Source organism: Leptosomus discolor, chromosome 3 (genome assembly GCF_034619465.1).
Source record: "Leptosomus discolor isolate bLepDis1 chromosome 3, bLepDis1.hap2, whole genome shotgun sequence".
NCBI lineage: Eukaryota > Metazoa > Chordata > Aves > Leptosomiformes > Leptosomidae > Leptosomus > Leptosomus discolor.
The window spans coordinates 10833453-10859008 of record NC_141393.1 but is presented as its reverse complement, the minus strand read 5'-3'; the positions used below and the strand labels follow the sequence as shown (position 1 = coordinate 10859008).

Below are 25556 nucleotides of genomic sequence, written 5' to 3'. Positions count from 1 at the left end.
TGCTACTAATTTGTGTTTGTTAAAGACTTACATAAGGGCTGGGATGACAGGGGTCTTTGTGTCTGTCTACATACAGTCCCTGAAAAGGCTGCACCTACTGTGTCATTTCTGGAGCATTGATAGTTTGCTCATTGCTCCCTATTTAACATATGGTGTTTCTACCATTGTTGACCACTGCTATAGAAGGTAGCTAAAGAGAGAAATCACAAAGCAACTACAGCTGCTGAGATTAAGTGTCCCAGGTCACTATTCATCCACAAGAGATACAAGTGTTTGCAAAAAAAAAGGTTTGTGCAGTCAAGCAAACAAAACCAAGTCCTGAGCCAGCAAGTACTCTACTGACTTTGGTAGGTCCACTTCCATATTTAAATTGGGCATGCATACAAGATAGGGATTTCTACAAAGTCTTTTGCAAGAGGCTCTAAGAGAAGCTGTATAGTCTCAGGACAAATGCAAAGATTTGTCCTAGATGAAAATTTGGTTGAAGGGCAAAGTAAGACCATCTTAGTCATTTTAGTGCTTACCAGTCATTCACCTGGGTGGTCACAGATCCCTAAGCAGCTTAGCCTGGGTCTTCCTCAGCTGTAGCTTGTTTAATTTATTAGGCTAATTTGAGAGTTTCTCTCAAAATCCTCACTCTTCTGCACTCAAGGTAAGTTGTGGCAACATGGTTTCTCAGGAAAAAGTGATTGTATGCCTACTGTTTGAGCTGTCCCCTCCATAGAGCACCTGTAAGCAGCTTCTGTAGGAGGCATACATTTACCCCTTCAAAAGAAAAATTCCACGGAATGACTGAGCAACAAGGGGAAAAAAGCAATCAGGTAGAGATTTACTATGTTGATAGCTATTTGTTCTTCCTTTCTTTATGTGTCATAACAAGAAGGTAGAAGGATCAAGGGAAATCAAAAAGAAACCTTATGGCCAGTGATGCTGCTTTGCTTCTGACTCATACAGCTGAAACCACCATGAAATGTCACTTGTAAAGCAGATAGAAATATTTCTGCTGTTTACCTTAATGGGAAGGTCACTGTTGTTTCTGTTTGTCTGTGGGAGTTAGAAGCAGCCAGTGGTTGTGAGGAACTTTGCTAATCCAGGCACCTCCTCATTGTCTTGTAGAGCAGGAAAACGGGACCAGGGCAAGCCACAGAGAACCTGCTATCAAGCATGCAGTGCCCCAGTCACCACAAAACAGTGACCGGAAGATCTGTACAAAAGGTGAACAAATGCATTCAAGCTGATATGGACATGGAAGAGAAGAACCCCAGTGCAGACCTGAGCCTTTCTCCAACAACTGGCCTTTCCAGGAAGCCACAGCAACCTCCAGGGAACACGTCAATTTCCCAGCAAGATGCTTCCCCATCCTCACAAGGACAGTCTGCCATGCTGGCTCTGCTACCACTGCTGCCACCCCCTCCACACCTACCCCCTGGGCACAAGGTGCCTCCTCCACCCTTCCCCGTGTCTGGCATAAATGCTCCGTTGCTCTCACCCCCCCAGCCATGCAGTGATCCTGAGTGCAATCATCTTACTTGTGGATACGGGGGGCAGCCCCGCCTTAAGAAGATACCGACATTGAGGATGAAGGTGTTTCACTGGCAGAAGCTCCCCTCTGACGTGGTGAGACGTACGTATTTGTTTGTAACACTGGGCTGATGGGTTCATTTACTTCACATCCAAACAAAAATGTTGGGGTGCCAGGCCTTGACTCAGTAAGTCAGGTCCCAGAGGTGCTCCCATTGCTCACTTTCAGTCAGTCCGGGTTTCGGCTGGAATAAAGTTAATTTTCTTCCTAGTAGCTGGTACTGTGCTGTGTTTTGGATTTAGGATGAGAATAATGTTGATAACACACTGATGTTTTAGTTGTTGCTAAGACGTGTTTACACTAAGTCAAGGACTTTTCAGCTTCTCGTGCTGCCCTGCCAGAGGAGTCTGGGAGTGCGCAAGGAGCTGGGAGGGGACACAGACAGGACAGCTGACCCAAATGAGCCACAGAGGTATTCCAAACCGTGTGACGTCATGCCCAGTATACAAACTGGGGGGAGTTGGCTGGGCATTGGTCAGTGTGTGGTGAGCATTTGTATTATGCATCGCTTGTTTTGTATATTCTATTATTATTATTATTATTATCACTTTTCTATCCTATTAAACTGTCTTTATCTCAATCCATTACTTTTATTTTTTTTCTGGTTCTTTCCTGCATCCCACTGCTTGGGGGAGTGAGTGAGCAGCCGTGTGGTGCTTAATTGGCAGCTGGGGTTAAACCACTACACAATCCTACAAAAAATTAGTAATCACAAATAAATACAGAGAGCCAGGCCTTTGCCAAGAAGTGGAGGAAATAATAGTTTGGTAAAAGCACTGAACTGAGGCTCTGTGGCTGCTAAAATTATCTTCTCTTAACCTCTCCGTCTGTATTTGTTACTTGTTAAAGTGATACTGTGAATCTGCACTAACTAAGGTTTGCAAAATGCTCTGAGTGTGTTGAGTGGAAAGATCTGTTGAACAGCCATGCTCTGTGGTTCTTCCTAATGAACCCCTGGCACATCACTGCTGAGTGTCTTCTCAGCTGAAGATTTCAAGCTTTCACTTTTTTTTTTTTTTTTTTTTTTTTTTTTGTGTCTTGCACAGACAGAAGATCCAGGGCTGAAATCTCTTGTCAATAGAGCTGGGGTACCCTCAGGTTAGGATGTAGCCTCTAGCTTTATTTCATGCTGACCACAGCCACATGATTTGTGGGGGAGTTCCCCCCCCCAAATAACACTAAGGCCTGTGGTTAACACGTGGTCTGTCAAAGGGGTTTGCAAGTCCTGTTCAACCTTCAGCAAGGAGACTGTGAACACACTTCCATTTTTGATGCAGCTTTTAATACTGAGTTCAGACAACACAGATCTCATAGTTGCTCTCTGTGCTTATCACCAAGAAAGGGGGACATCAGGGGGTAAGAACTTTCTGCTATGATAAAATACGTAAACAATGAGTTTGAGCTGTAGCCTGCTTTCTTGGGTGGAGGTACAAATTCAGATTCATCTCAAATGTCTTCAGTGCCACTGTTGCAATCTCTCCTAAAGAAAAAGGAGGCAAGATCCTTTGTTAAAAGATTCCAGTGTTGTAGACAAGTTCATGTTTTGGAGTGCCGTATGTTATTAGGATGGCTCCTGATGATACTGGTAATGCTGGGTTTGGGAGTCCTTACCTCTTGCCTATGCAATATCCCCTGTTTGGGTACCACAATTCTGCAATGTGAGCCGGTCACCAATAGCAAAACGAATCTGGAGCAACCCATTAAGTTCATCTAGTGCCTTCAGTGAATCAAATGTGGCAGTAGTTTGCCAGTTTAATTAGCCTTCAAATCTTTGGGATGCTGTCTGTGGGAGCTGCCACTCTTAAATAATTAACATTTGTCCAGGACTAATGAGAGTCATATTTCATTCATCCTCTAAGTGTTTTCCCTTCCACAAATCACACTGCCTTTGAAGAGCTCCTCTACCTCTGTGTTCCACCTTGAAGTGTCATTCTTTTACAGAAAGACACTCCATGTGGGCTGTGATGCCAAGCAGCAGCAAAGAGCTTGTAGAGCCTGACTACGCGAGCTTGGAGCTACTTTTCTCTGTCCCATCAACAGCACCTAAGGAGAAAATGGGGCCAAAGATAAAGAAAACAAAAGAGGTACTTGGACTGCTTGCTTTTTGTAGAGCCTGGCAAAATTCTTGGAACTGAAAACCTTTCTATGATTCTAAGCTTATTCACCTTTTATTGTTGTCAGTCATAACAAGACAGTTTTGAAGTATTTTGATATCCATTGCCTAAGATTACATGAAAAAAAAAAACCCACAGGAGAGGTTTACAATTAAACATGCTGAAGTAACTCTGCTGAGGGACAGGTCTTCATCTGAGAGATGGCGAACATGGGAATTTCAGTATTAATTCTTATAAATTGGGATGCTCTAGACAAATCAATTCCCTTCTCTATCCCTTTGCCTCTTTCCCTGTCTAAAACAGATCTAATAACCTGTACTGTTGTAAATTGCTCTGAATTTGATCAATGAAGGTTGTTGATAATGTTATTACCAGAGAAGAATTAATCTCACCCAGCAAACAAACAAAAGCTCTAGATTTTCTGTTAAAATCAAGGTAAATGTATTTCTGGCTGAATGCTTTTTTTCTTTTCACAGATCACATTCATAAGCCCAAAGAAAAACCTCCTTCTGAGTATATTTCTGAAGCAATTTAAGTGGTAAGATTTGGAGAGTACCATGTGAATTACTTATTTGATGTGTCTATGTCTTTATTCAGACATTAAATGAAATAAATTTAGCAGAAATACTTTATAACCATTCTATTTCTTTAGCAAGGAGTCCACTTTTTCTTTTACTTTTCTTTTTTTAACTAATGAGATGTAGCAGTCTCTTTCCAGACAATTAATATCATGTCTCAAACTGGTATTAAATCTAAAATGGACCACTAATTTCTAGAGACAATATTCATAAATAACAGCAAAAACATATGGAAAAAATATTTTTCTTTGGTATTATTGACATCAATATCAACTGCTAGCAGCAACTGTTAGTGAAGATTCCTGATTGGAATCTTCAAATTACTTTACTGATTTTAAAGAGACATCTCCAGGGGTTCAGAGCATATAGCAGTACATAGTTTTTATTTGCAGTTTTTCTATAAATAAGAAGCAGTTTCTATAATTAAATAAATGGAAATTTACCAAGTCACAGTCCCCACAGGGGAGAGGAAAAACAAAAGAAAAGAATCTGTACCAGTTTTAGTCAAAATATCTTTACTCTTATATTCCGTGAAACTACTGCAGGAGGAAGATGGATGTTCTGCTCTTTCCCTGCCCATTGTGCAATGGCCCATGTTACGAGGGCTTCAAAAAGAAACTCAGCCTAGAAGTTCCTTTGTGTTAAGAATAAATCAGAATAGGTCAGAGGGATTTCTTAAATTTTATTTTACTCTTTTTCCATTGCAAACTGCTTCTCAGTGAGGAAGAGCTGTGCATAGCCTAATTCAGTTGCTATTTCCTCTCTCTGCATGATTCCCCAGGCAGCAGTTAAGCTCTCCTGGGAGCAGCTAGTGACCGTGGGATCAAAGACTTGAGCCCTGCTTGCGCCCATGATGGATGAGGCAGCTCTGCAGCCAGGTGCTGCCTCTATTAGCGCTGGTAGCTGCAGGGAGACGAGCTCTCCAGAGCCCAAACCAGAGCACTCTGGACTCATTTCAAAGACATGTTGTCTGCCAAACTTTCAGGGAAGGATTTTGGGTAAAACCTTCTGGGATCTATAAATATTTCTCAGCAGGAGGAGAGTCATTGGTTTTAGTGTCAGCTTTGCTGCAAGCAGTGGAGAAATTTAAAAGTAAATCTCTTCTCAGAGACACTGGACACCCACAGTAAAAGGAGAGACTTCAGGGTTTGTTGTGTAAAGGTGAACAAAGCCCAGAAAGCACACCTAAATTATGAGGAATACTGCTTTAGGCTTAAAAAAATCCTTTGCTTTTACTACTACTACTACTACTACAGTGCTAGCTGAGAGATTGGGGTCTCTTCTGTTTGTCCTGTTACTCCTCTCTAAGCCATTGCTCCACAGCACATCTCTCTTTCCTACAGCTCCAACGAAGAGATTGCTGCCATGGTTCAGAAAGGGGACAGATCCAAGTTGGATGCTGAGATACTGAAGCAACTACTTAAACTGCTGCCTGAAGACCATGAGGTATCTATTAAGTGTGTCATTCTGATGGGTTCATTGTGTTTTGTGCTCAGCTTGAAACACTTGCACTGCTAAAAGCAAGAAATTATGACCAGATCCTACATCCTCCTGCACCATGCCAGTCAATGACCTTCTGAGGTAGAGTGGTGGGAAGTCTGCCCCAGCAATGGTTTGGCCTCTTCACAAAAAGGTTAGGCAATAGCACGTTGGGAGACTCAACACAGGTGTAGACCAGCTGCTGCTCTCTATTTCCATTGTTCTAGTTAGATGGATGAGGTACATTAGCAGTTGTGGATTCAGGTGAATAAAGAGCCTTTCAGAACAGATTTTAATGAGGAGAAAGGATGCGTCTTTTTAAAGGGGTCACTAGACTTGGATGCATTGTAGCTTGCTGAAGCCCTGCCTGTGGATCAGGAATTTGTCATACAAGGCGCTGTACAAATGCAGATGACCTTCCAGTCAAAACAAAACTTATGTGTTCGCCCTTGCAAACTAGTTCATATACACAATATATTGTTTGTCTGCCTCAGTCTCATTGCCTGTGCACACAGCAAGTTCAGAAAAGCCAGTGAAGTGATTGAGAACCAGAAGTATTTACGCGGGTATTTTACTGGTTTATTTCCCATTAGATCAATGGCCTAAAATCTTACAAAGAAGAAAAATCAGAACTAGCAAATGGAGATCAGTTTTATCTCCATCTCTTGGAAGTTCCTAGGTAAGCAAAATTTTCTTTGTCTTCAACCCATGAGTGTGGTTCTTACAAGATTTGTCCATAAGAGTTAAGGTCTCTGTTTCATGTGCTAGAGGGATGTTCCTGACACTCAGCCTTCAGGATAAATCACCTGACTGCTATTTGTAGAGCTGGTTTGAGAAACTTTTCCTTCTCAAAGGCCAAACAAGGTTTCAGACACCTTTGGCAAACCACAGTTAAATTCACCTTGGTATTAATAAGTCAGTGAGAAAACTCTTGACCGTCGTACAGCTACTATCTGTGTAGCATGAAGTTGCAGACTGAATCCTGCTGCCAGACTGCTGATTAATTCCACCCCTGGTTTAGAGATTCCAGTCTACCAAAGAGAGCCCACAAACCCATGAGTGAATCGCAGCAGTGCCTGTGTTTTCACCACCTCCCTCATTTTTACCAAGTCAGATGAGACACACATTTTTATGCTGTTCATAAAAACATAGCAATACATCGTAATTCATATTAATAGTCCTCCGTAAATCTGATCAATTGCCATGCCACAAACAGAGACGCTTTTCTGAAAATGTTGTGGTGAAAATGTGGCTTTGCATTTTCTCAAACTTATACCTAGCTTTAAAAGTACTTCAGAAAATGTTTTCATGGCTCTTCCACAACATTAATCCATGGTAAGGCATAAATATCATTAAAGGACAGTACTGCAAAAATATTTTGAATTTCTGTTTGGGAAGTTAAAAGGAAGAACAAAAATCCTGGCTAGTGCTGCCCAGGAATTGTCAAAAATTATGGCCTCATTATGCAAGGAAGTCACTGCCAGATGTCAGTGTAACATTGCTTTCTGAAAGAGGAGATGGTAATTGTTTCTAGGACATCTTTGGAAATATCTAAGTGTTTGATTTATTTATAAACCAGTTCTTGTGTCAGAGAATTAAAGAGAACATAACAATTCTGGTACTGCGCTTTGCCTAAAATGGGTGATTCTCTTGCTGAACACAAGTCAATTAATCAGGCCTGTGGGTTTTGTTTCCATGGTGTTTGTTGCATTTTTTTCCACTGATCTCTTTCAGCTACCAGTTGCGGATTGAATGTATGCTGATTTGTGAGGAAACAAAAATTCTGCTGGAGTGTTTGTGGCCAAAAGTACAAGCCATCAGGACAGCCTGTGAAAGTAAGTACCTCAGTGCTGTCCCTGTGCCCAGGCTCAGTCATAGGAAGCCTCCCTTCTACCTGAATAACATCAGTGTAGGATATGCTACAATCTAATAAAACTTAACCTTTTAATTGCTGAATACGTAGCAAATGTCAAAATGATTCTGCAGATACTTGCTCCTAGAATTCATTCTGCGGAGTTGCGATTTGTGCTCTCCTGCTCTGAAGCATAGCTTCTGTTAAGACGAAAAACGCAAACCTCTCTCCTGTCAGTGGCTCAGCAGAGAAGGAGGAAATTGCCTTTACGTCAATGACAGATTCTGTTTGAATATAGGTTAAATTTTTGCGTGCAAAAATGGAGATTTTTGTCCACAGCAATGAACCAGTTCCAGTTTTTTCCTCTAGTGCTGGCTGCAGTCCAGCTTAGCTCTGTGGTGGAGCAGGCCCCAGTGACATACCAGAATCTGGTTTGGCTTCCAAAATGGACATCCCAGATGATGTTCTCCAGTGTTTCAGGAACCCCCTCCACACTAAATTAACCTTGCTTTTAGTTTTAAGTTAGCTCTTTCTTTAAGTTTCTCTTGAATTCTAGCTTCAGCTCAACAGTTTTAGAGTCTCATTGGCCTGCTGCTGAACAGTTAAACCACAACACTTTTGTTTATGTTTGCATATAAAACTGCCTGTCTGATGTCAGTGCTATAGTTACTCCTCATTGTGTTGCAATGAACAGCTCTCTGCAGTCTCACCCTGTCATCCCCCCTCGATCCCATTGCGTGGGTCAGTGTTTCTGTCCCAGTTCTGCCAAAAATTTGTTCTTACCCCAAATTCTCCTGCTACAATACACAGCTTCTGCTTATCACTCTCGCTAACGATGATAAAGAGGCAAAAATCCCTTTGCTTTTCTTAACCTAGAATAATATGTACTGGAAATGGGGGCTATAGACTTTCACAAGTTTCTACACCTTCTCATATGCAGTTCTCCCTCATAAGTGGCTGCAGGGATGACACAGCTATGCTCCAAACTTGTTGGGAAAAACTAGTTTTCCATCTATTTGTAGAGAAAAGACCACAGTAGAAACTTACTCATTCCAATTCCATTCAGCTGATTTATTTCTGTGCTGGTATACTTCCAAATCCATAACCACGGCTTGATATAATCTTGGATGAGAATTTTGTTACCCCCACTGTCAAACCTCAGGAAAATCCTATTTCAGATCATTTAATTTAATTTATTGAAAATGTCTCTCTCTTTGTTCTTCAGCACTTCTTACCAGTCACCGGCTGCCAATTTTCTGTCAACTGGTTCTTAAAGTTGGAAACTTTCTGAACTATGTAAGTAAACTGATTTCTTGAATTGCTATATTTCTAAAGATAAAGGAAAATACAGATGCAAGACTTGGAAAGTGAAGGAAGGAACTTTATTCTCTATCTTCTAGGGACATCACACTGGAAATGCTGGAGGTTTTAAAATTAGTGGCTTACTCAGACTAACAGAAACCAAAGCAAACCAAAGCTGCATTACTCTGCTTCACCATATTTTGGAGGTACAACAAAACTGTGAAATTATTCCTGTGTGCATTATTCTCAAATATCCATTCCCTGGAAGTCAAGGGACTTTGACTTCGGTAGCACCCCACCACAGGTGTCTGGAGGAGTGAGTCTCTGTGCCTGAAATACAGTGAAAGCTTTTCCACTGCTCTCTGTGCAGACAGGATCAAATCCATATGCAGTAATGTTTAGAGAGTTAACACTAGGTTTCCTTTCTCAAGTTTGCTTAATATGTCTGCTTGCTGTTTTCTTTCTCTTCTTCTCCAACTGCTCCCTTGTGTTGACATGTCTTCCAAATGCATCTGTCAAATGAAATTTATTTTAGCGGTATTAAGACAAAATCTCAGGTCAGCTTGTGCACTGTGGCAGCACATGGGATGTAAGCCTGAGCAGTTAAAAAATCCTTTTGCTTTCTTTTTAACTCCGTATGCATGCTAACATGAGAAAAAGAATGAACAAGACTGTTTACCCCTACACTTATAAGAATGAAAACTGACGTGTTAATTTTTCAGTACTGATGTTGTCCAGCTGGAAAACTTTCATACACTTTGACTGACTGTGCAAGGTAACCATTCTCCACTTCAATTTTAGGAGGTTGGAAAAAACCACACAGATCTGCTGCAGCTTCCCAGAGATCTTGACTTTGTTTCCAAGGCAGCAGGGTAGGACATTATTGTTTGTATTTGTCATGTATGAATTGCCAGCCTCTTTAAAGCCAACAAGGAGCTGAGTCATTTTATGGTGGTGTAATAAGGTCACAGGACTTCTCTGCTGTGGGAGAGAGAGGTTCCCTTCTAACACCAAACAGTGTTGAGATTTATAAATCAACCTGGTTAAGACTTTTTATGTGGAGCTCAGTGTGATTTTTCTTTTGGACGATCCAGTACTGCCTTAGAAGTAGTGTAAAACTGTGTGAATAGCGAACTCCCTCATTTTGAAGGGCCAGATTCTTCTTCCACATATTGCAATAGAAACATATCTTCCCTGAAATTTCTCAGTCATATTCATGTGCAAGCCCGTCAGGAGGTATGTGTGCAGAGCTGACGTAAGGAGGGAATGATTGGGGTGACTTACTGGCAGTTGGGGGACCTCAGGAGTCCCCAAGTTGAGTATCAACACAAGTTTATAATATATGTGAGTAGAAGGAAAAACCTCTGTTTCTGCAGACTTTCCTCCATGTACCTAAAAGCATCACAAGTCTAACACCAGCTCTTTCTGTGTAACTTGGAAGAAACACATGGAGATACATTAAATTACACTAACTAGAATCCACATTTATAGCACCAGGATTAACATTTTTTAATCCTGTTATGAATTCATAGGAACCTTGCAGTGTTTTACATTTCCTTGCAACTAGAAGCAGGGGTAACGTCAATCTGGAGATTAATTAACATTTGTTATATATATATATATATTTTAAGTATTTTTATTCAGTAATGCAAATTATTATGGCTTTTGTGAGTTATCTGTGCAGAGTTTAAGTTGGACGTTGTCTTGAAACATGCATTTCTTTTTGGGTTGTGTGATAATAGGGGGGTTTAATATAAATAAATAATATAAATTGTAATAACAGATTTTTCTTGTAACTTTTGCTGGTCAATGATATAGAAGTGCCCTTTTTTTATAAAGTAATTGCCCTCTAGTTTAGTCAAACTCTCAAATTTACAAAATTGATTTGCTAATCAACCTGTGGAGAACTGTTTACAATGCAAATCCTGCAAGGGACCCTTCTAATGCTGCTCACATCTGGATGCACTGTGAAACACCACAGCAGGTTTTGCTGATTCAGTATTTTTTCTCTGGCACGAAGAGCAGATCGGAACCATAGATTAATTTGGTTCAGCAGTGTAACATGTTTGGGTCTCGACGTGAGCTAAACAAACTCTGAGAAGAGATACAATTTTGGACCATAAATAGATTAGGGAGAAAAGGCAAGGAGGGAGAAGAACCAGCTAAGTAAGGACAGTATTGGCACAAGGGGGATGAGTGTGTGTTGCCTATGAATAAAAATAGACTGGAAATTTTGGAGGAGTTTTTGGGATACTAGAGCAGTGAGGTTCTTCCAAAGTCTGTCCAGGGAGGTAGTGAGGGCAAAAGCACAGTTTCTTTCTTAGATGAGGACATGGAAAAGGATTTATATAAAGGAGAACTACCTGCAAAAGCAGAGGTCAAGTTCGGCAATTAATTCTACATTAATTTGCAGAGATGATACTGTTTATACTAATCTTCTAACTTAACGAAAACAAAGGACTCACCCCTTCAGTGTATTGTCCCTTTTGTGGACCTTTCAGAATCCACTTTGATGTTATACGGGCTGAGGCAGGTGCCAATTTGAAGAAACTGTTGGAAATAGAGAAGCGTTTATTTTTGTCGACAGACGATTTAAAAATACAGCATGGAAAATCTGTTCAAGTAGGTAATGTGGGTGTGACACGCTTCCCATCCTTCTTCCTAAACACTTTAAAACTCTTTTCAAAAGCACTGTAATTCAGGGTGCAAATGGACACAGAGCTTTATGGGAAAGGGGTCATAGCAGCACGCACCCTGTGCCCTGGTGGAAGGAGCATCCCAGGTTCCCCTCCACTTCTGTAATGTGCTATTGTGATGAGGAAACAGCTGAGGACCAGTCAGCTTTGTGTGTGGGTGAAAGAAAGGAAGGCCCTAAAAATGAAGTGCAGGATGCAACTATAAATGCATACAGTGCAGTACAGAAACACGCTTTGTCTCGCTGTTCTTCGGGTGGAAAAAGTGAACAGATTTGTAATACGCTTTTTCTTTGCACGTATTTCCAAACATCCTAGCCTTTCATGTTCTCAAAACAGGGTCACTTAACTAAAGCTAAAAGGCAGAAATCCTGGTGCTGTATCTCCCTTGATCGATTATCCCAGGTTGTGTCAGATTTCCACGTGGTTGTACAATGAAAGTGGCAACATACAATGAGCTGCTTTGGGCCAAATGAAACCAAGGAAAATGCAGATGGTTCAATTAGGAAGAAAATATCACACATTTTGAACCAAACTTAATTGTCAGTTTTTAAAAAACTGGCTACTCTGTGTTAACGGGCTTGAGTCTTCTGGGCAGCTCAGAATAAGCTGCTTCTTAATATGCATAAATTGTGTTGCAAACTGTGTCTCAGGGCAGTCTTGATGCTTCCAAGGACCTGCAGAAGGAGTTTGCCACCATTGAAAAGAAGAAGAAAGAACTTGCTGATTATCTATGTGAAGACGAAAAAAAATTGTCTTTGGAAGATGTATTTAGCACAATGAAAACCTTCAGAGAGCACTTCCTCAAGGCCTTACAGGTGGTTTGCATTTGTGACCGTTTAGAAATAGATTGAGAAGTTTTAGGGGGGTGGTGTTTTTTTGGTTTTGTTTTTTCTTTAATCAGGCCTCAACACAATAGAAGCTTAGTGGTGTGTGAAAGAATGAGCAACCTTATATGCTTTATAGGCTTTGCCAATAGGCAAAAGTAAATTTCCCCTTTAGGGAAAGCCTAATTCGAAGATATGTTTACGTGTAGGTATTTCATTGTACCAGTTAGTTCAAAGCAGTATGTTTTCTGTCTCCTACAAAACTACAAATCTCCCAAGATATTATATTTGGCACTTTAATAATTCATAAGACTTTACTCCTTGCAATAAGGAGTAAGAAAACAGCAACTTCACCATAAAAAATGTGTGGAACACCTTCTGATTAGTAAGCCTCCAGTAAAACTCCATTTCACGTCCCCTGCTACATACTTCACACCTGAACTAGTGTACTTCCTCTAGGGTTTTCTTAACGCCAGGTGATAGTGGCTTCACATTTATATATTTTACCAGCAACAATCACCCATTCCTGTACTGACTCCAGGAGAGCCCCAGACCGGACTTTCTTTCTATAGAGGGAATCATCCACATTACATGTATTGCAAGAATACAGACAACTGTACTGGGCAACGTCAAGGCAAGAGAGGTTGAAGGAGTGCTTTAGGGCAGATTGTAGTTTCAGGTGAAAACAAAGGAGTTTCTGAAGAAGTGTTGGAAGATGAAAGATGAAAAATATATCCTGTAATGTGCCCGTTACCTGCTTCTCCTGTGAGGCGCTGGGCTTCAATTTTGCAAGCAATACAGGCTCCAAAATGATGCGATAGCGCCACAGACAGTCTGGAACATAAACCCTACAAACCACAGATGCTTTGGCAATACACTTGCCCTTTAGAGTTCCTAAAACTCTAGGCAGGCAGGAAGGAAAGAACTAAGAGACTCAAGAACATAATGGCTCAGCATCTGTGGAGAGCTATACTGGAGAATTGCTGTGGAGGGTAAAGCCAGCAACTGCAGCTCTTTCAAGTAGTCCCAATAAAGGTTGTATAGTGTCCTAGCACAGCTGCAGAAGATTTAAACTACTTATTTGGGTGCTGCTTGTTCACAGCCAGGTTGGAGCAACTAGAAAGAAGCTACTTTCTATCTACCCAACATGTAAAACCCCTTTCATCCTATTTTTGGTTCCATTTCTCAACAGCACCTCACCTCAAAGGTACCACAGCTGTTAGCCATGTTGTATGCATGTTACCTTCATTGCAGACCTGTAATGTAATCTCCTCTCCCTTCTCGCCTTGCTTTCTCATGATCACTGTAGTAAAGATACTGTCTGTGCTTGAAACAGCAACATGCTGAAAAGTTGAAGATTTTAATTTTTAAAGCATCTTCTTGTTCTGTGGTTTTGATTTTTACACTAGAATCAGCCACATGCATCGTCTCTTTCCAGTGTCACTTGATGTAAGCTTTAAAGCTAAGGAGTAGCTTTTATTTTGAGACGAGTCTTCCATGTGAAGCAGTTCTTTTAGCACTACCAAAATCTTCAGTGCTATCTTTCCATTCTCACAATAAATAAGAAAGGAAATAATTTTGATAGTGATCCTTCATGGCCCCTGAGATTACCTAGAAAGATTTTGGTTTTGTTACTTTGTTTAAACAAAATCCTTCTCCATTCCCTGAGGGTTCTTTCTGGTCTGTTATCCTTCAGGTAACAAAAACTGAGCTACACAAATGAAGTTACCATATTAAGCATCTACCCTCTTCCTCTCCATCTAATTGAAGAGGTGAGGAAAAAAATCCCAAACCTTCTCAAACACCCAAATGATCCCCAAAACTGACACAGAGAAAAGAAGCTGGTTCGTCACGCAGAGCTGATGACTGTTTCACCAGTTCTCAAAAAATAAAAGGAGCAGATGGCAGGAAGAAGGAGAAGGGCAGAAAATAGCTTCCCAGCTCAGAGATAAAAAAACAGAGTTGGAGATACACTGAGAACTGACTTGTAAAATTGCGGGCAAAAGAAACACTGTGTGATTATAGGGGATTGGGAGAAACATTTGATTTCTCTTAGCACTTGCAGCTGTTCAAAGAGGGGAGCTCCCAACAAAGAGGCTGTCTAATCTCAGGAAAAGGAGAAAAAAAGTTCAACAAAATCTGCTGTAGGAAGTGCTCAGTTGATGACGGAGGTTACACAAACAGATATGCACAGGGATAGCTGCTCTGAGTCCTCCCCTAGGATAACTGAGCGGGAGCAGCTGCTCCTCAGCAGGGCGTGTATGGTGTTGGAACAGGATGTGCTTTAGATAGTGTGGGGATAAACAGTTGTCATGGAGCATCTTTTAATTCAAAGATCAAGCAAGTATCCAATGTCCCACAAAGTGCAAATCCAAAGGCACACCTCTCTTTCATTTAATCTCATCCATACAGCTGCCTTCAGTAATCCAGGAGATGGAGAAGGGATTGTGAATATTCACTCTGCTGCCTTGCCACCACTTTACCTTGTTGGGCTTTCATGTGTTGCAGAAACTCCGTTAACAGTGTGTTTACTTCGAATCGTTATGTTGTGGTTTTTTTTTTTTTTTATTTTTCTGAACACTTCAGTTCAGGCTTGCCATAATATCTTAAAGACGTTGTGCTAAAACACAGCAGGAATTTTAGCATGTAGGAGGCATACAGTGATGAAAGGCTTTTAGCCTCCCCATGGTTCAGAAGCACCCTCCATTCAGGGCAAATACACCCTTTTCTTTCTTTGTCAAGAGTACACCATTTGTTTCTCCTTTTCTAGGCATCCAGCGAAGGTCATCATAACCTTGAGCCTATAATGCTCCTGTATTTCAGTGAGACTAACTCTATTCATGTTCACAAGTTTTCTTTGTTTGTCTGCAAATCTCTTTGGACCGAAGGATCCTAAACTTTTGCTTTCTATAAAGGCTCTAAGAAACTTTTCCATGTTTCCTGGGACTTCTTCAGCCCATCTTACGGAAATAGTGGCAGATGATCCATAGCAATCAACCAAATCTATCACTATAATGGGAAAATGTCTTTGCTGCTGCCAAACTCTCTGCAAAGGAGACCAGACTCATCAAGAGTCCTATCAGCACCAAATCATCAACATCTTCCTGGACATTATTAAATTTTATAATACGACACAGGAGCACCCCCCTCAACCTCACTCTCTATGACAGCAGGCCAAATAATTACTGATCCACCTACAACATGTAGATTAGCTACTGACTGGTGGCAATCAAAGGCAGGCAAGCTTCCAGGTGGTGATGGCAATGTTCTGATGATGATTGCAGCTCTGGAACAAGGACTGCATAAGCTTTTAGGACACAGCTTTTGTCATCTTGATGTTCATCTTGACTTAACAACCGGTTACCCCAGTTGTTCAGAACTACCATCTCCTATGATTGTGCTACTTGTCAAAACCCAGAAATACTCTTCCACTGAGTAAAGGTCTTCCTTTACTAGGAGTAATTGTTAATCATATTGTCCTGGTACCAGTAGCTCTGTGGAAACCAGAGTCCTGCCTGTCTGCATAAATGCAAATAGGATTTATGCCTCCCTCACTGTTGCATGACTGGAACCAACAGACATCCGGCTTAGACTCTGCCACTGAACACTAGTGCAGAAATACAGCTGGCAAATTTAAAGGGTGCCTGAAGACAAACTCTGAAGTGCTGTTTAACACAGTTGAAAAGTTCCTGAAACTCCTGGTAGAAATCCCTGAATGCAAACAGTATAAAATCAAGATTGCTATGAGATAAATCTCTAGAATGCCAATTAAGTTAAACTAATGTTTTGTTTTGTGGACAAAGGGACTAATTAAGAAGAATGCTTTTCAGTCCATAGTCAAAACGTGTCAGTTAAAGCTAATGAAATAGTTTTCTGGTAACTTCATCATATAGAGAAGGCCAAAGGGATTGACCAGGAAGGTCTGTTCTGCTATTTACCCTCAAACCCTGGCAGCTGAGAGTTTTAAGTGTGCATAGGGCATATCTAGAATACCTACTCATTGCAAATTGAAAGTTTCTTAACCTTCAGTAACTCTTATTTTGTCATTCTGTCTGCATGCAGGAAAACCAAGAAAGGAAGGAGCAAGCTTCAAGGCCTGAGAAAAGGAAGAAACAGCTTAAAGGAGAAGATGTGAAGAGGCTAAAGGGAGAGTATGGAAACAGAAGTACATTTAACAAAAATTAATTCTGTTGTTATTAGACAGTCTTTTGTTAATTAGGAGGAAATTATCTGTTTAGCTGTGGCTCAACTAATACAATGAGAGTGATTTAGCCATGGATGATGTAGCTGTCAAGCAGATAGTGTAGTAAGACATCAATTTTCAAGTGCATGTGAATGCTGGGAAGAAATCATGATAGGGATGTTGGAAAAAATATCACTCCCAATGAGCAAGATACTACCATTTTGCTTTGAGGTGGATGATGTCCTGCTATTGCTCTGAATAGTTGTTGGAAGACTTCTAGGGGTATAGAAAGTTGCACATACTTGAACTTCAAGCTGCGCTGTGTCACTGTGGTAGGAAAGCTGTGTCACGTGTCACTGTTACCACAACATTTGCTTTTTTCTGATGAGAGGCTGGATTCCTTAAAGCAGTTATGTGTGTGCTTAAAGGAGCAGCTGTGCTTTGCTGAAGAGCAGCTGATTGACGTAAATGCAGAAAAGCGTTTGCTGTGCTGGGCCTACCTGGGTGTGAAGCAGTTCTAGTGCTAACATTGACACGTCTATATTTTAAAATTTTATTTTGGCAAATACTTGACATCCAATTTTCTTGAAGATTTCTGCCAATAACATTTGGTTAAGATTCTTGATTCTTGAGAGAACCACTGCAAAAATGGCATCAGTAAATCTGAGTAGAGTCCGTGTAAATATTACACTAGATGCTCAATCCTTGGAACTTGTATTTCCTTCTGTCTGGTGTCTAAATAAGCGGCCTTCTTTTAGCTTCTCTTTCACAGTTACTCACCTTCAGAAAAACATTTTTAAAATACGCAAAATTAATTGAATGCTGACCAAAACAAAGTTTTCAATATTGTCTTGACAAGCGGTGCTGCAAACATGTTTTACGTACTTCGCAATCGTTAACATGCTTAATGTAAAGCTGCGGACTAAAACAATAAAACTTTTTGCTGTAAATGCAGAAAAGTAACTTAGTATATGGCAAAAAAAAATTGTAAAGTGACATTCAGCAGTTGTAAGGATTAAAGGTGTGCTTCAACCCTTGAAGAGAAAGAGCATCAGACCAGAAGAACCTTCTGCACTTCCAACACGCAGTTTAGATGGAACTGTCGTTATTTATGAGAAGGTGGAGTTAATTCTTGGGGTACAAACTTAAACATGAGAGAGCATTTAGACTCTGAATTATCTTTCAGAACTTATTTTAGAAAACTGTGTGTAGCACTGGTGACAATGAGAATCAGGCGGTTTTTTAATCTATTTTAATCCCCATCAGGATATGGTGACATAAATTATAGAGGGTATCAGATCCGGCATGGCAGGATGTTGGAGCTCATCTTAACATTCTTCAGACTATGTAAAGCCTTTTTTCTTTTTTTTTAATCACATAATTAGCAAGTTAAGTAATTATTTTCTATGTTTATTTTCTGAAGGAGAAAATGAAAAGACGGTAAATCTGGTGAAACCCTATTAGCATCAGCTTACAGGATTATCAAGGCCTGGTTCCATGAAGAATTAAGTACACCTTTAACTTCGCAGGTGTCTCCCTTGAAGCCAGCGATACACAGCACACAGGGTAATCCTGTGCATAAATCTTTAAGGCCCCAATCCCACAGCCTTTGAATCTCTGACCTTAACTGCAGTCACATGCTTTGTCAGTGTCAATATCTGGTTTATCCAGTTGTCTGAGGATCATTTCTCTGCAGTTGACAGATCTGCCGCAGACAGCACACAGCAGCAAGGTCTCTTGGGGCAGGCAATAACCTCGCGCTCTCGCTCTCCAAACAGAAGAGGTGAAGGCAGAAGCACCCAGCACTGATGTGTTATTAACAGATTTACAAGGGAGAGCTTGCAGCTACTGAAAATTGCTGAGAACCAAGCTGAGTCTGAAATTGTTACCAGAATTCAAACATATGTCACGATTAAGAGAACTGAGCAATATCCTGCTTGATTCCATGCATTAAAAACAGCTTTTCTGTGAACAAAATTTAAGATACGATTTCCTAAAAAAGTTTGGCAATAGGCTTCTGTTGATTCCAGAGATTCACACATCTAGGGTTTTTTTAACTCCTCTGAACATGTTTACATATGTATTTACATTACATTTTTTTCCCACACTTGATAATGGATTAAGTAACTATACTGCTATATTTTCTTGAGCTTCTTTTGTGGCAGCTTCCATTACTGAGCATTTAAATTCTTCAGAAGAATTGTATCAGACACTTGCAAAGACTAATTCTGTATGTTATTTCAAGAGAAATAATGTATAATATAATATTTATATGTTATTTCAAGAGAAATAACATATAGAGGTTTCTTTAGCTAACAAACGGAAAAATAAGCTGCTTCTAATGGAAATTTGGGGGGACAGATAATGACCAGAGTAAGCATCAGAGCAAAACCAGGTAAGAACAAAAAGTGAAAATGTGCAGTTAATTATCTGGTGAGAATTTATGTACATAGCTTTAATACTGTAACTGCAGCAGAAAACTAAATGCTATTAAAAGATAAAGAACAAGTAAATTTTGATGAACAGTACAGGAGTTCCATAGCTTTTCTCTGACAAGTTTCCTACTGTCTGCTTACACAGGATTTACTCAGGTGTCTGTAAGTAACAAACTGATATATGACAAAATGTCATCAGCATAAATTGGTCTTGCAGTAGCAAAAGCATCAAGTCTTTGAGAGCTGCAGAAATAAGCAAATGTTCTGCTGCTAAAATCTTACTGGGTTACTGTTGCATTGCTTGGATTTGCTCTTTTAATGCATGTAATAATGGTTTAGAAACTGTGTGTTAAGGACAAGTCCAACTTTCAGTGGTGAGTTTACTTAAAACTACATTGTACTCTAGTGTGTATTTGTAATCCAGGATGTATTTCACTTTTGTATATGTTCATTTTAGTAAACAAAGCCAAACAAATGCACCTGAATCAGGCTTATTAGTTGTGGTTTTAAATCACATACTAGCAAATAAGATCCTGAGCAAGTTCTTTTTCCTGTGCTGATTGTGAAACCTGTCATAGTATTTTTCTTTATTTTTAAGCACAACTGCAAGAATAGACTATCTGGATCTTTATCTCCTAAACAAGACCGTGAATAAATGAGAAAAAGCTTCTTAATTGCATCTGGCAATATAAAACTGTTAAGCAGTTAAATTAATTCCACATGAATTCTAGAAAACTGCAAAGATTTTTTTTTTTAAAAAAGCCTGACTCTGCACCCTGGAGTTCAATGAGTTTGCCACAGTTCTTTTACTGGGAGCCTGACAGGCTTCAGGCCACGCTGTCATAGGCATAAAGGAGCACAGCTATATTGCAATGCACCTTTAATCTCTTTTTTAAAATATAAATCTGCCTGTAGACCCTTCAAGTCATTATATTGGCTGGAGAGGTGACTGAAATTGAGCTTGTTTCACTGAAACGTGTTTTTAACATCTTTCCATAGGTTTTATGCAATCTCATTTCTGTGCATGTCATTTACTCAACCAGCTGAAGCCTCCAGCTTTGGTATCAGCTGGATTATTTGTTATGCAGAGAAAGATGCTACACAGTTCAGCTATTTGAGGGCTCACTCCGGGGTGCCAGAGGTGTCTGTCTCTAGTCAGAGGAGAAACACAGATTTGAACCGATCAGTGTCTGTCACATCACAGCTGACTCCTCAGTCAGTCTGTAGTCCCAGAACAATCTTGGGGGCATTTGCTCTGGTTTATACATTGAGTGTTCATGAAGGAGGGACCTGGTAGCAAAGCAGAACACCCGATGTGAGACCCCTCTCATAGCTTGACACAACAAACTGAACCCTGGGACAAATTGCCTGTGCCCACCCGCAGACATGTAGGTGATTACAGAATTCGGTGGCAGCTGAGCAGCTTTTTAACTGTTCTTTAAGTATTTGACCTGGGCATCTAAACAGATGCATGCGTACTTTTTGAGGGTTTGGGTCAAAGTCTTCAGAAAAGACCTACAGCACTGGGACTTACAGGGTTAGTAAAGCTGGTCTAACTCAAAGCAGCTAATGCTGAATCATTTTTCCCTAATCTCTTCTCAAAAAATGCCCAAGGACACGGGAATCCTGCAGCCTGGACAAGCTGCTGCTGGACTGAGGTGGAGCTAAACCGTTGCTGTGCTAAAATGCTATCCTTATGAGCAGAGTCGGAACAAAGATGGTCTTACCCGCAGCTTCTGTTTCAACCTTAATAAAGCTTCAGATGCCTTCAAGTTTGTCCACGTTTATCAGAGCAGTTGGTTTAGTCTAATAAAAGATACAATCTCCTTTCATTTCATGGTATCCACCACAGAGAAAATACGATACCACTCCGTTTTAATTTGCAGCTGGCTTTCACGGATTTGGAGGCTGTTACCATGTCACCTCTGCTCTTTTTCTTCCTAGACTAAACAAGGCCAGCCTTTTCAGTTTTTCATTCCAGGGCTTCCCTAGTTTTTTCATCCTAGGGTTTTCCAAATTTATATTCGTGCACTTGTGGCACCTTCCAGGTTTTCTTCAACTGGATCTCCTCTTCCTCACAGCACAGTGCTGGATCTACAGCTGGGTGGTTTAGCAGCGCTGAGGAGAGGGAAAAGACATCTTCCTGCATTTTAGGGGTTGTTCTTCCACCTCAGCATGATGTTTGACTTCTTTTGCAACCATGTAACATTCTGACTGCTGTACAGAGAAATATCCTGGTCTCCAGCACCATTCTTGTTGCTTCCAGCTTCGTGCCATCTGCACATTCAATAAACGCACTCCATTCACGCTCCAAATCTTTCATGGAAACAGAAAAAAATTTTGACCACAAACAGAGCCTTTACTATTTGATGTGCGCTTTGTCCAAATAAATCATTCTTCACTGCTGTCCAAGTACAGCCCTTCATGTGCTTTTGCACCATTTTACTAATTTTATCAGTGCTGTGAAAAAACAAGTGTTCGGTAAAAACGTAGTTCTGGAAAGGAGTATAGTTTTAGTTAATCCGTTCTGCAGTAAATCTAAAGTGTACTGCTTTAACCATGTGGACATACTCTGCTCCTGTCAGCTGCCCTAAAGTATAAAGCACCACACATCAAAAAAAAAGCGCAGAAATTTCCACCACGCCAGTCACTTTGAAGATATATGAAGGTTATTAACATATAACTGGCTGAGAGCCACAAAGAACAAACAGTTGAAAACACTGTCATCTCCTGCTAAAAAAATTCTGTCCTTAAGCAGGGCCATTTACACATAGTCATGCCGGGATGATTTGCTTTTAAAGAAACGGGTACAGTATAACCAATAACCAACCGACCAAACAGAAGGACAGCAATAACATTACTCTGGCAAGATTTGAGTTCCTACACTAATAAGTGTAGAGTATCATGAAGAAACAAAAAAAAAAAAAAAAAAAAAAAAAGGCAAGAATTGCAATGTGAAATGCCATAAAAGTAATAATAAATATAACTCTGGGATCCTCTCTGACTTCAAAATGTAGCTGTATACAGCTTCTCCTGCAGAGGAACAGCACCAGGAATATGTATTTCTTGCAGCAAAGAGTATTTTTATATTCTAGCTGTGTGGAGCTGACTCGCGAGCTGTCAGTTTTGAGGAGAATTAGCGTGTGTGTGAGGGAACTGAGTGACACCACTGCTACATTTTGCCATCCTTGGTGCTCATGTTTTCAAACTGTAAATACAACCGTAAACATAATGCCCGACAAATACTTATTCCACAATGAGATGACTCAATTTTTATTTAGTGGACAAAATTATTTTGTTATTAAGCAGCAAAACAATCTGAAAGCTTTGATGGAACAGTAAGGAAAGCTTTAGAGGAAATTTATGAAGGAAATAAAAGCCTGGAGGGAAATAAAACTGGGATAAAGTACAAAAGGGATGAGCAAAAGTAGAAACAGACCACTCCAGCACCGGCTTCCTTTGCCAACTATCAAGATAGACCAAACACAGTAGACATGGACTTCATTGAGACAATGTGGTACGGAGTATGAGGCAAGTGCAATTACAAAAGGGGCTAAGGTATCAGGTAAAGAGAAAATTAAGTCATTAACAAGAATTTCTGTTGCATAGCAGGACCAGGCTGGCTGCATATGATTGAGGAGACGACAGACCAGCGCAGAAGTTTTTCAGATGAAGTCCACGAGCTGTCAGCGTGTGCCCATGAAGAGAAACATGGCCAGCGCTGGCTGTTCCCATGTCAGGTGGAACAAGTTCAAGCTCAACTGGTCTGGGATGCTGGGCAGCTCTAGACCGGCTGGTAGCAGGGCAGGAAGCCCAAAGAGTCTGCCGTAAAGCCTATGCTTGAGGAGCTGTGGCCAGACATTTGGTGCGCATTAGGCCACAGGAACGAAATGTCTTAAAAAACTTCACAGTAACCTTCCATCCTTAGGACTGAATTAATGGTCAAAATAAAAGTAAAGGTTAAAATTCTAAAATGCAAGATTCTGAAACCCAAGCTGGATGCTTGTCTTTCAGGCCATGTTATATTGCACGTGGCCTCTGGCTGTGAATATATACATGACATGCCATTTCAGTGTGCGAGATACCAGTGAGATAGCAGCAAAGAAGTGGGAAAGGAGCCAACTTTCACCACATATGTGAAATTTGATGATTCCAGGAATGTCTTGGGTGAGATCTCTCCAGCGGAAAGAAGACATTAATTCCTGTGTAGAGGGTAGCAAGGAACTTGACGTGGACCATAGTGTACAATTCTAGCTGCCCATATCCAAGAAACAAGAACCAAATTCAGAACAGGTGCAGGGCAGGCAGAGGAGAACAACCAGCGAATTTAGAGCCAGTCTTCAGAGGAGAAGCGTAAAAAAATCTTGTCTTTTTCTGCTGAGACAAAACAAAGCCAGAGACTGGATGTAACTCCTTCTATAAATATATACACAGGAAAGGGAGAGGAAGAAGTATTTAAACTAAATGGCAACGTCAGCACAGAACATACAGATATAAATTGGCCAGAAGACTGGAAATTAGCAGACGTTTCTAACTAGAAGAGGTCTGGAACAGTTATTCAGTAGGAATAGCGAGGTGTTGTATGATTTAGTTGACTGTGGTAGCGGGGGAAACCAGGCTGAAACATCAGGAGCTCCCTTCCAGTTTTCTCTTCTGCATTTAGCACCTCCACCGATTGATGCTAATGCTCAGCTGGAGCACACGGAGCGTTAAATCTTCCCTACCTCCTTTTCCTAGAGGAAATATTGCAAATGCTAGAGATGGAGTAGAGCAAACATCTGCTGTTTGCCAGCACAAATGCTTACAAGGTGCTGGCGTCCAGAATACATTCTATACTATTTCTATACGTGCATATATGTAAACACATACATGTATGTGCATACGCATGGGTAGATGCTTATGTATATGCATACACGCACAGAGCCCACATATGCACGTTGGAAATGGGCTGTACATGCTGCCATGTTTTTATTTCTCAGGAGTTCGTTCCAGTATTCCAGTACTTTCTTTTCATCATTATACCAGAGTAATGGATTGCAGGAGTACCCTTCTGCCTTTCGGCCACCACGTACACAACGTGCTTGTGTGATCTCCTATGTATCGTGGCATCTCATCTGAGCCACAGTGTAAGAGAAGGAATGTGTCACTTGGAAAAGCTGAATTTCTGTCACTGGCTCTCATGGTAGGAATCACACGCATTCATTTGCCAGGTAGAGCGTGAAAGCAGCAGCTGGTGCCGTTCCCCCTGCCTGAAGCTGCAACCTGGTACGTTCTGCAGGTGTTTCAATTCTGTGCATGCGTGTGTGTGCAGGCACGTACGTGCATATATGTACCTGATACTAACACGGTTGCACGTGCCTCAGACCAGCCTGTAAGCTTACACTTTTCAAGCTGCTTTTTTAAAGGACATGGTGCCACATGCCTGGAGCCAAAGGATGTGTGTTACAAGCCTAGTGTATGGCTCATGCGTGGGGAGGGGGTTACGGGTGCCAGACACTGTCTGTTCCCCTGCCACACCAGGGAAGCAGGCGTGAAAATATCCCTGTGACACAGCTCCATCCAGCTTGCTTGTTTGTCTCACAGTGACACTCCTGTGTTTCTTCAGGCCAGTGTGTGAGTGCACGTGTGGGTGTGCATGTGTGCCGCACTGAAATGGTCTCGGGTGTCTCAGGCCACCAGGACAGGGTATGTATGTGCCTGTCAGTGGGGCGTGTGCCAGTTCAGTACCCACAGTCGCATGTATTTTAGGCTAGTGCATGTGTCTGTCAAGTTCAAAGCGCGCCTGCCCATGGTTCTCGGGCCAGCGGGTGGATGTTTGTGTCTCATGACCCGTGTGTGCTGGGTAGCTTGTGCGCCTGTCCTTCTCCCTCCGACTGTTGGGTATCACGGGGTATTCTGAGCGTACTGGCGCATGTGTCAACCTACTCTGCGTGTGCAGTTCTCTGTGTGTTTGACAGCGACAGTCCCAAACGCCTCAGGGCAACGCCCGTCTGGCAGTGACGCAGGCCCGCGTTCCTCAGGCCAGTGTCTGTCTGTCTGTCTGGCAGCAACACAGGCTCATGTGCCTCAGGACTGGGCGTGTGTGTCTCACAGTGACACAGCCCCCGTGGCTAAGACTAGCGCATGGGCTTGTCTCGCTGTGTCACTGTCACACACCCCTCAGCACTGCTCACGCGTCTCACAGTGACAGTCACGCACCTCAGGACAGCACGTGTCTGTATGTCCCCATGACATGGCCCCACGAGCCTCAGACCGCCATGACAGCCACACGCCCCGGACCCGTGTCAAAGCGACACGGCCGCACGCCTCAGACCCCTGACAGTGACCCAGCCGCACGCCTCAGACCCTCGCGTGAGCCCGCCTCGCAGTGCCCCAGCCCCGCACGACCCAGCCCAACGTCTGTCCGTCCGTGCCACAGGCCTGCCTGCCTGAGGCAAGCGTGTGACACAGGCCCACGGTCCCTCCGAGGTGCCCCTGTCACACGCGCTTGCCTCGCCGTGCCACGGCCCCA

General features: G+C 41.6%; 1 protein-coding gene across 1 annotated transcript; it reads left to right on the top strand.

Moving 5' to 3' along the window:
• The first annotated feature begins 788 nt into the window (after positions 1-788).
• LOC147415792 (inverted formin-2-like) lies at positions 789-16612 on the top strand. Its single transcript, XM_086463459.1, has 13 exons — positions 789-821; positions 1117-1624; positions 3524-3666; positions 4173-4234; positions 5618-5720; positions 6347-6432; positions 7488-7588; positions 8831-8901; positions 9006-9113; positions 9709-9779; positions 11409-11529; positions 12254-12418; positions 16490-16612. Exons 1-13 carry the CDS (start codon positions 789-791, stop codon positions 16610-16612), a joined length of 1695 nt encoding a protein of 564 aa, XP_086319585.1.
• Positions 16613-25556: the final 8944 nt, after the last annotated feature.